Below are 10769 nucleotides of genomic sequence, written 5' to 3' on the forward strand. Positions count from 1 at the left end.
AGCCAGCGTCTTTTATATCACAATGTTTTTAAAAGATCCGTGTCAAACAAGATTTAAGTCTAAAGTATGTATTTGCTTATGTTTGCATAGTTGTGCATACCGGTAATAATAGGCGAAAGGCATAACAGTATGATGTATTCAGTAAATGTGTATGCAATGGCAGGGATAAATAAAAAGTAAGATAAAACACACATTTAGTACTAAAAGACACAGGTATTAATGTAAACTACAAAGTGTTAAGATGTTTGGAAACCCTCCAAATGTAATAATGATCTAAATAATTCGCGGTATCTGCATTGAGCTTTGAACCTTTCGACTCTCGACTTAAGGTCTATTTTATCAGTGATATTATTGGCCTTTTACCATTTCATGAATATCATCTATTAACACGGTTTTTGGTATAACATTTGAGACTATAAAAAACTGTTTATGCATTGTAACTGAAAAGATGACTGACTAGTAAAAAGCAAATGTTTAAATTAAGAATTGTACCCAATATAAATAAAAATATTAACTAATGTTAAAAAAATACAAGCTAATGTTAGTTATGGCTGTGGTTATCCATATCACAGGTTCTTACCTAGTTTGGAAACCAGTCTCCCAATACCGTCACAACTGTATTATTAATTATTATCGTAAATGTTATATGGGAGAAAAATAAATAAATAATAATAATAATAATTATTATTATTTCAGAGCCATGTTATTTTTATATCGAAAGAAAACTCCATAAGCCAAATCAAATCTATAATTGCTTCCCTAGTGTTAAAGAATCACATTCTTAATAAACATACAGAGGAACTGTATCTCCCAGATCAATAAGTCAAGTCAAGTCAAAATTTATTTATTCATATAGGTAACATAATGTACACTTATGAACGTCAAAAAAAAAAAGAAATATTAACTGAATCTAATTTTACATTTACTGCCAGTTCTCAAATCAAGGGCGTAAAACGGAAGAGAAGAACTGGCAATAAACTCTCCGCCACTCTTTTTGATCGCCAAGTTTTTTTTACACAATGTTTGTCAGGAACTGCAACCACTACACCATGTTCCACATGACATATTGAGTAATAAAGAATAAAAAATAAATTCAAAACAAAAAATTGTCCTATATCAGTAGGAGGCATGGTGAAATAGGAGCACGCACTTACATACTCGTGAGAACTTAGAAATATTTAGAAAATAGGAAACACACCTACCAATTCAATTAAAACATTGTATTAATATAAGTCATTTTATTTAAAATGTTACACAAACGCTTTTTACATCTATGGTTTACATTTTAACATGAAAATTTAATATCACTTGAATGTCTTTACCTAGTATATATCCTAAACATTATCTAAGCTGCATTTCCCCACAACTTATTACAGTAAAATATGGAGAAGGAAGTAAGGCCTTGTCGAAACCGAAATAATAAAAAAACTTAGCATAGAATACGATAGATAGAAAGAGATCCACTGAAAATTTGAAATCGTCATACAATTAAATGGAAGACGTGGCATATTTGGGTTTTTCGATAGTTATAATTGCTTCTTGCTTATCTTCTGTCTTTGAGTTTTTGAGACACTCCTCGTAAGTAGGTGGTTTCTTCACGATCCAAACCACTAGTTCCAGTGCCAGTTCATTGGCGTATTTTCTTATTAATAGGACGCAAAGGCAACCCAATACTGGAAATTTTTAAAAATCATAAAAAAAAAACACAAAATCGGTATTTATATACAATATATCAAAAGCATTATTTTATAATTATTATGACACAGGTTAAAGTTATGATATGATTCAAGTTATGTATCAGGGAGTTTCAATTTATGTTATTATATACATTAAAGAAAACTCAAATTACCAATATCCAATAGGTTCCCAAAGCCACTGTGTTCTAGGAAGCTTACAGTATCGCTTCTGAATCTTATACTACCAGGCTGGTACGCCAAAAACAATATCTGCACCCCGATCTTCAATAAGGTCCACAAATAGAACATGCGAATTGGTATAACCTCATTCTGAAAAGAATAAACAAAATATGTTGGGTTTCGATAGTTTTTTAAGGTAAGCAAACTCAAAGATGAAACTTAACGCTCTAATGATACAAAGTATTTTTTTAATAAAAACCAAACATTTCATTATATCCGAAGCCCTGGTAGCTAAATAATATTGTATATAAGCCACACTTTAATATTGCAAGTACATTTATATAAGAAACTGGGATCTACTAGTATTAGTGTTTCAAAGTTTATCATAAAGAAGTCTTACCTATAAAGAAAAGTGGTCGGTAAAGTAGAATCGGAAGCTTAGACTCATAAAGAATCGTTCCATTACAGTATTATTATACATAGCTACTATTATGTATTTTGAATATTAAAAAATACTTACTTTATATATAGCGACAATATAACTTAATACAAATATAAACCAAGATGTATTTATAAAGAAGTACAATATGTTAGCGCCGGAGACATGGGTCAATGATGTGTCACATTTCAGTTCTGCTCCGAGCGGCGTATTGTCAAATGCTTCAGCATATGGCCGAAGAAGAAGTGGGTAGGGGTAGAAGCCATGAGTTCCCATGTTGACGACAAATAAAAACGGCTCTAACCATGTCCAATTTATTAGTTGTACCTAGAGAAAAACAAAGTACATGTAGAGATAATTTAATTCAATTAAAGCCGAAAATAAATATATGTAAAGCTTACGGCAGGTTGGGCTAAGAAATGCCTTCAAGTAATAGACTAAAAAATGAAATACGTTTATTATGGAACATAAGATAGAGAGGTATCACTTATTCTATTTTTTTTAAATAAATAAATCAGTTGCACTATAGACTTTTTAGGTCTTCATGATCACTTATCAATCTAATTGGCAAGTGATCAGCCTCCTGAACCTGCACACGCCGTCAACTTTTTGGGTGTAAGACAAGCCGGTTTCCTCACGATGTTTTCCTTCACCGTTTGAGCGAATGTTAAATGCGTACATAGAAAGTCCATCAGTGCACAGCCTGGGATCGAACCTGCGACCTGAGGGATGAGACGCGCTGGAGCCTCTAGGCCAACACTGCTCTTATTGTTGATTTATAAGTGAACAAAGGACTTCCGAGAATATACAAAACAATTGAATAGCAAACTTACTCAACGTTGCATTATCCAAACAAGCGTTGGCAATAATTTTACATACGATTCGTTTGACATTAAAAAAAATTTAACATATACTTACGCTTTCTTCATTTATATCGCAAACGAAACCACGTGTCATAATGCTCACAATCACAAAGTGGGATATGACATTCACCAGACTGGCAAACTGAAAAATAAAATATTTTTTTTTATTAAATAGTTATAAAACCTGTGGAGTTGACCATTGATAGTAAGACATAGGTACTAATTAACATACTGATTAAAATGTATAGTTATGTGTACAAAAAAAAAACAAAATTCCAGCCACATATGAGATGTGTATAACTTTTAATACTTTTTATATAAGTATAGTTTGTTTGAAAATGGGTAGGATATAGACTTTTTTTATGGACACCTGAACAAGTGAGGACTAAAACTCAAAGTAATCCTGCAAAATTTGCTTCTCTCAAAAATTGTACTACAGTTCGAATGAGACACTTTTTCACGTTGCTATGCGGGTAACACCTGTAATTGCTTGCAACTAAGAATTTTAGAATGGACAAAAAATTTAGTGATTTGTCGCTCTGAGTTTTATTTGGACTTTAGTATACGTTTTAAATTAAGAGGATTGGAGTAGCGTAAGATTAACGTTAATTTTAGTAACATAATATAATTTTGAAGTTGCATACCCTTCACCCAGTCTCTATCTTTTTAACGATTGATAGTGGTAATTGTTTATGAGCGGAAGCGCCATTTGAGGATTGCATTGTTAATAACTGGTTATAAAAGGGTCGGATTTTACGTTTACCTGTTACCTATTATTATTAAGTTTTCTTTTGTATTAGTATTAAGCAACTGTAAAAATGAGTAATAAGGTAATTAATAAATAAAGATATATAATTAAGTAATGTTATGCGTTAATATATCGTTTAATAGTTTATTTATCAATTTGAGATGACTTATGGTCAGTTCTTCGTGAGTTTCACTTTAAAAAGTATTAATTTTTATGTCTAAACTTTTTTACACTTTAAAACATAATTCATAAATACCTAAAAGGGTCTAATTGTAGATAAACTGCTCAACAAAAAGTTTAGTACTATTTTTGTCCCTTTTTTAACAGCTGTACTTTTCGTATTTATTTTAAATGGGTAATAGTAATGCATCTTTTAATCAGCTATAAACTAAATTTTGTGACTTGCACTTTTTTAATACATTAAAACAGTTTTTGTTTTCATTTTATTACTATCAAAAACCTTTTGTTCACACGTTGCAAAGGTTTCTATGAGTTTGGTACTATAGCCATCTTCGGCCCATATAATATCTATACTAGTATATTAAAAAATTCAGACTTACCAAACAGAAATATCCTATGACTAGGCACTTAGCCCGTAGACTAACGCCACAAGAGCTGCCATGCCCTTTTTGCCTCATGTCTGGAAACTATAAAAATGATTGCAGATTTAGTAAAAAAATATTAAACTGTGTTGCTATAGAGTACGATCACCTAATAATTTATACCACAGGCAGCTAATTAATCACGTTCATTCGGGTTATAACTCTTCTTAATAGTATACTTATTCTTAAATATTATTCCGTGGACAATCAACTTTACGATTTTATTTATTTACACTTCGTAACATTTATATAAAAATAACACAAGACAACAATTAGGGGATGCAACGGGCGGCTTAAGTCGTATACTAGGGTTGCCTGTGAGAGATTTTTAGAGAAAAAACTAAAAATGTGATTGGTTACGTGCAAGAAGTGCAAAACCAAATTTTATAAAAATATATAGAATAGTACAAAGAAAATAAACTATATACAAAATAAAAAATACAAGTATTACAAAAGTCACGATTGAGCAGGATATGGTTTAGAAACATGTATGTAGAAGATATTTAAAAGATGTATGGGTAGCCAATCGTAATGAGTCATCTATTCCACAACTAAATGGCGGAGATCCTAAGCCTAAGAAGAATGTGCTGTGGTTGAATTTCCAAGAAGCATCTGTTAGAGGAGCGTAATATATAGTTATAAGGGAAGTTATGGAATTGAAAAGAATTTTCGCACCGTCTTACCTCGAAAATGTTAAATAATTATAACAATAATAATATAATTATTATACGCAGCACAGTGTTTGACCACGCTTATATGCAGGAGACGGATATGTTTTTATTTACTTGTTTATAAAATGATCATCATTTAAGGCGTTTGAATCTGGCACCAGTAGGTACGTTTACTGTCTACCGAACGAGCGGAATGTGTTGGTGGTATCTACGATATTGCTTTGCGGTGTTATCATCATTACATGAAAATATAAGGCTTATTCGGTAGGACTTTTAAGAGATGTGTACATCTGACAAGCATGGTAATTTGAACTCGTTTATTTTATATATAAACATTACGACATACAAAATTTAGGACAATTAAGACGGTAGTTCTGAGATTCTCAATAAAACTCCGTTTAACTTTTTATTAAAATTAGCACTAAACTAAATAATTTTTGCCAATAACTTGTGGAATACAACTAAAATCATAATAATACGAATGACATTTTTTTATAAATCGTACGTCTGACCCACAAGAAGACATTTTATAATTTTAATGCGTTAAATGTAGGTATATTCACAACGTGTCTGACTAAATAAAAACGTACATCTACCCTTTATAAAACTGAAAAATTATTGTTGTATATATATTATGTACTTAATAATACAATAAATATGCAACACATCTTAAGCCTATAAAAACAATGTTGAAATCTATTAAGTGATCGTTACTTGAAATTATGTACAATTAAGTAAAATATAGTCGATTACTTTATGTTAACAAATAATTAATACTTACACGTCAATGCGCCTATAAATTTCAAATCACTTTCCTCCAAAAATGTACAAATGCAAACTTTATACTTTATCACTGCAAGTTATCCCAGGAACGTCTGCCTCTGACAAAATCCAAACGCAAAGTGCATACCATGATGCGCTTACGACGTTCTTGTTCATTTATTGACAATTGTACATGTGTGAGATATGCCACATAGTATAACAATTAGAGTAAGTTAATTCATTTCTTTTCTTGAAATATGTTATTTTCATATTTGCCGTCGTGGTCTTTAATATTATTTTGGATAAAAGTGATAGTTATATATTTATTTCCAGCACACAAGTATTTGCAATTATCTTAACCTACCTAGCAAAATTAAAATAATATAAGTTTAAAAACTGTGTCCAGTTTATGTTTCCACCATACCAACTTACCTACTATTTAAAATTATTTATACAATAAAGAAAGAGAGAAATAATCTCTGTGGCAGTGTACCTTTAATGCCAGCAGCAATTTCTCGCTGTATATCCTCGTGGAATATTTATTCCTTTAGCCAGCTCTGGGGTCACCGGTTCTACCAGTTGCAAGTCTAAATCTTTAATTTTATATATATTATATTACGCGTATAAAAAATAATAATAACGTAACTCACTTCGTACAAAAGAAACCCGTCCTAAAGCTAATATGTTGAGATAAAACTTCAGCAAAAATCATATTTAAAATAATATTTCAACATCTCTCCAACGAAATATGTATTAGGTTTGGTATTACAGGAAAGACTAACAATGTTAACTTGGGCTTTACTCTAAGTATATAAAATGTGTCTATTTATTATAGACAATGACAACTTATCTAAAACAGATCTTTATAACAAAGTTCTACCCCCTTGAATTGGCATATTATGTTTAATACTTAAAAATCTACAATTACTATTAACAACTAACTAATTGAAATAAACGTAAGTGAAGTTTATTAAGATATATTTTATGTACAATACACCTAAGTTTATTAAAAATGGCCACCTTATACTTGCGAATTTGAAATGCTATGTTATATAGTAATTAAACAATAACTTCTTTCGTTTATGGTTACACTGTTTTCGAATAAAGTCGATTCTATGATTTTGTTAACATTTTTCCTCAACTCCATAAAAGACGTCAATTTCGATCGAGTGGGTTTTTTAAATTCTTGACATCGGAGTTCTAGTACGGGAAAAAGTGTAAACATCTGGTTTGCATATTTAAACCAGTTTTTACTTAGAATATTTTATAACCTATGTGGGTACATATATATATATATATAGTGAGTATAGACAGCCATTTGAACCGAACAGTATATTCAATATTACGGTAAGTATTCCTAAGGAAATTTTATCAGCGCTTTTCGGTTCAAACGCACAGTACTACAGAAATATTTATTAATTTTATATGCTCGTAACAATTTATGGTACTAGTCAGTAATACCGATATCAAAATTATGAGTTATTTTATGACATAATAGACAAATATATTTATACGACATTATTAATTTTGTCGGCAGAAAACTTCTAGTTTTTAGTAAAGTTAAAAAAAAGTCATTGCTAAGAAATATGTCCCAGGAACACAATCCATACATTAAGAATGCCACCACTACCGACAGTCATTTGCCAATATATTTTTTAGGGAAAATGTGATAATTGTCGATACTCTAAGGATATAGAATGCTCGGGAATGAAAATAGCAACATTATTTTAAGAGACGGGGACACAAATTGTCTTCTTAGGAGACATTAGTGTTAGTCAGCGTGTAAGTAATTACCTAATGCGGTACGTGTCTCGCATAGAGCGAACCACACTGACGTAAGACGCAGCTAAGATGTTCCATTACTGGTGTACTTAACTAGATTTGTGTATCGGGGGATAAGACCTAAACATTTCTTTAAGAAAAAAGTAAATCAGTCACAGAAACGAACTCCTAATTTAAAATCACTTATATAACCATTCCTATAACTTTCCGCGAGTATGATTTCTTAACGGATTAGTTATATTTATTTAGATGTACATACATTAAATTCTTTCATGTCAAGGAAAAGAAATTTCTGCTCTCCCAACTTTTAGGATCGTCGACAGTTTTACATCGCTCATTTTCCTGTCGGTTTATAGAAACGTAAAATTTTCAATCACGATTCAAAATTGCCAGTAAAAAATCTACTCCAAGAGCCAATGTTTCATTTATTACAGGTAAAATTAAATCAAACAGTTCAAGCGAGATACATTATTAATTAGAATTCGTTAATTAGAAGAATTATAGTCGAAAATTTTTTACAAATACTACTCTAATATAAAATTGAAAATCTACTGTTTTTAAGGTATTGTAATAAATTTATGCATACGAAAACAAATGTTGAGAACATAAATTCTCAAAAAATCTAAAACAACGGGATAAAAGGGAACATGGCTCACATTCTTACGAGGTGGTACGAGTATAACTATTTCCTACTCTTAAATAAAATCAAAAATCAGTATATTTTAAATATAGATCACAGGTGTAGCGCGACTAGATACCATTGGGATTTGATGCAAAATAACGCATAATTCCTCCTATTACAATAGCAATTGATGATAACCACCCAATTTTCATATTCAAATATTATGCTAAATCAAATCAAATATGAAAATCTAATGTGAAAATCAACATGTGTGAATTGGTTAGTAATTTATATGGAAAATTCTCAATGGTGCATATATTTGAAAACTGCGTTTATTTATTTTATTTTTTATCAAAAAATTAAACATTTTAGGCCGGGATAGGATCACTGAGGCCGGCAAAGCACAATAATATGTATTTAACAAAAGTATTTTCTTAGATATACGTCAATCATCCTTTATAGTTCTAGGAAGTTTTCATGTCGAACACTATGTCAAAAATCTTGTAGAATCCGTGAACCCTTGACAAGAAAGATAAATAAATAGTTTTTTTATTATAAATAACAGAAAAAAAAATAAAAACAAAATCTTATCAAGTACCTAGTGAGATCTGTCAGTTATTCTACAGCTCTCTGACAGTTTCGTTCCATATTGATACCACTTACTAAGGACTTAAATTATTTAAGTTTAATAGTTCATACTGTAATATTAAAAAAAACTGAATGTTAGATTCCTGTGCAGATGCATTCCTTCTGTCCACGGCTGGATATGTGAGTACTAATTTATACATTCTATGTTTTCATCAAAACTTCAGGGATACAGATTTTATATAGGACAGGAAGCAATTGCGGAGGGTATAGAGCAAATTAGGTTAGGTGTTTAACGCCGCCCATGGACACTTGCAACACCAGGAGGTGAGCAAGTGCGTTGTCCGCCTAGAAGGTACGCTCCTTACTTGAAGGCCGATCAAGCCATGGCGTGACGGTTGTATTCAAGAATGGTAAAGGAATTTTTCAAATCGATTTTGTAACCAAAACAATCAAATCATTCCCCTTTATATAAGACTAGCTGACCTGGCAAACGTCGTCTTGCCAAACTACTACCTTTAACTCAGCGCCATCTGTTAGAATTGTATCAAATAATAAACAAATGTTAATGTTATCGTAATTTTAGTAAGGATACCTATTTTTTTGAAAATGAAATATAGCCTATGTCACTCAGGAATGATGTAGCTTTCCAACAGTGAAAGAATTTTTCAAATCTGCCAAGTAGTTTCGGAGCCTATTCAATTCATACAAACAAACAAACAAAAAATCAAACCTTTCCTCTTTATAATATTAGTATAGACATAATTATTAAGTAACACTTAATCTAGATATTTTTTTTTTCAAATACACAATAATACTTTTCGGTACAGTTTTGAAGCAACGGCCATTTTACATTTCTTCATTGGTGAAGGGTCTTTTACAAAGTAATATGAGAAGGGTAACGTTAAACGATTTCCTTATAAGTTTGGCTGAAAAGGGATTCTCAATACTGTGATTTTTATCGTGACATTGATGAATATGGTGTGAAAAGTATGCCTCTTTGTATTTGTTACTCATATTATATACTCAGCCCTGCTCCTACTGCAGGTGCCGCTGTATTTGTGGCAATGTTCCGGACATTGCCACAAATACTTTTTACTGCAATCTTCGCTAGTGAGTGCTCCCAATTAGCTCATCACTATTTACAATAAGCAATAGCAGCTATACGAAGCAGTTGGAGCGCAAGAATTACATACTCATATTCCTGCCCATTTCCCTGCCTAGGGCTGAGTGTAAATGTGGCATAATCAATACAGCGTGATTTCTAAAGATTTCTATGACAATAAGCTTCAATGTAACACATAATGAGAACCTTATTCCTGTTTATAATTTATAAAAAAGACCTTTTATAACCGTCGTGTCTTACAGCCTGATAACAATTAATAATGCATAAACAAACCTCGGCGTTACATCATACGACTTTATTGTTGCTACTGTTAAACGAATTAAATAAAAACCTAAATGAAACAAGATTATTTGAGTACACGCTTAGTGTACATGAGATTCCATTTTTGTATATTATTTGTAGACTAGTAAGGGCCAACGCAACTTTATTTGGAAACGGGATAACGAGCTATATCACAGTAAACTTTATCATTCAGAAATAGAATTACTTATTACTTGAAAAATAATTTGTTTTGTATATTATATATTGTAGAATTGTTTGATGATTTGCTTTTTTTTAATAGAGTACCGAGAGATTTTTACGCCGGCTTTTTCTCTCGGCCCTATGCCTTCTTTGCCGATGAGTAGGGATGCCAACAGACTCGAATTTAATGACGTGGAATAAGTGATACCATGATGATCTTATATTAACTATTCTGTCTTATTACTGTCTAC

General features: G+C 31.3%; 1 protein-coding gene across 1 annotated transcript; it reads right to left on the minus strand.

The window, feature by feature from the left end:
• Positions 1 to 1134: 1134 nt before the first annotated feature.
• LOC111000482 lies at positions 1135 to 6092 on the minus strand. Its single transcript, XM_045631089.1, has 6 exons — positions 5961 to 6092; positions 4467 to 4553; positions 3214 to 3300; positions 2377 to 2622; positions 1850 to 2006; positions 1135 to 1673 (listed from the first exon to the last, which is right to left on the minus strand). The coding sequence occupies exons 2-6, from the start codon at positions 4542 to 4544 to the stop codon at positions 1489 to 1491; spliced, it is 753 nt and encodes a 250-aa protein (XP_045487045.1). The 5' UTR covers positions 4545 to 4553; positions 5961 to 6092; the 3' UTR covers positions 1135 to 1488.
• Positions 6093 to 10769: the final 4677 nt, after the last annotated feature.

This window comes from Pieris rapae, chromosome 14 (genome assembly GCF_905147795.1).
Source record: "Pieris rapae chromosome 14, ilPieRapa1.1, whole genome shotgun sequence".
Lineage (NCBI taxonomy): Eukaryota > Metazoa > Arthropoda > Insecta > Lepidoptera > Pieridae > Pieris > Pieris rapae.

Bases quoted from the DNA above. Each gene is read 5' to 3' on its own strand.
- LOC111000482 (XM_045631089.1), bottom strand. From the start codon at position 4,544: ATGAGGCAAAAAGGGCATGGCAGCTCTTGTGGCGTTAGTCTACGGGCT. The intron at 3,301-4,466 runs GTAAGTCTGAAT...TTTATTTTTCAG, and splicing joins TCATAGGATATTTCTGTTTG to TTTGCCAGTCTGGTGAATGT. The intron at 2,007-2,376 runs GTAAGTATTTTT...TATTCTTTTCAG, and splicing joins ATATTGTCGCTATATATAAA to AATGAGGTTATACCAATTCG.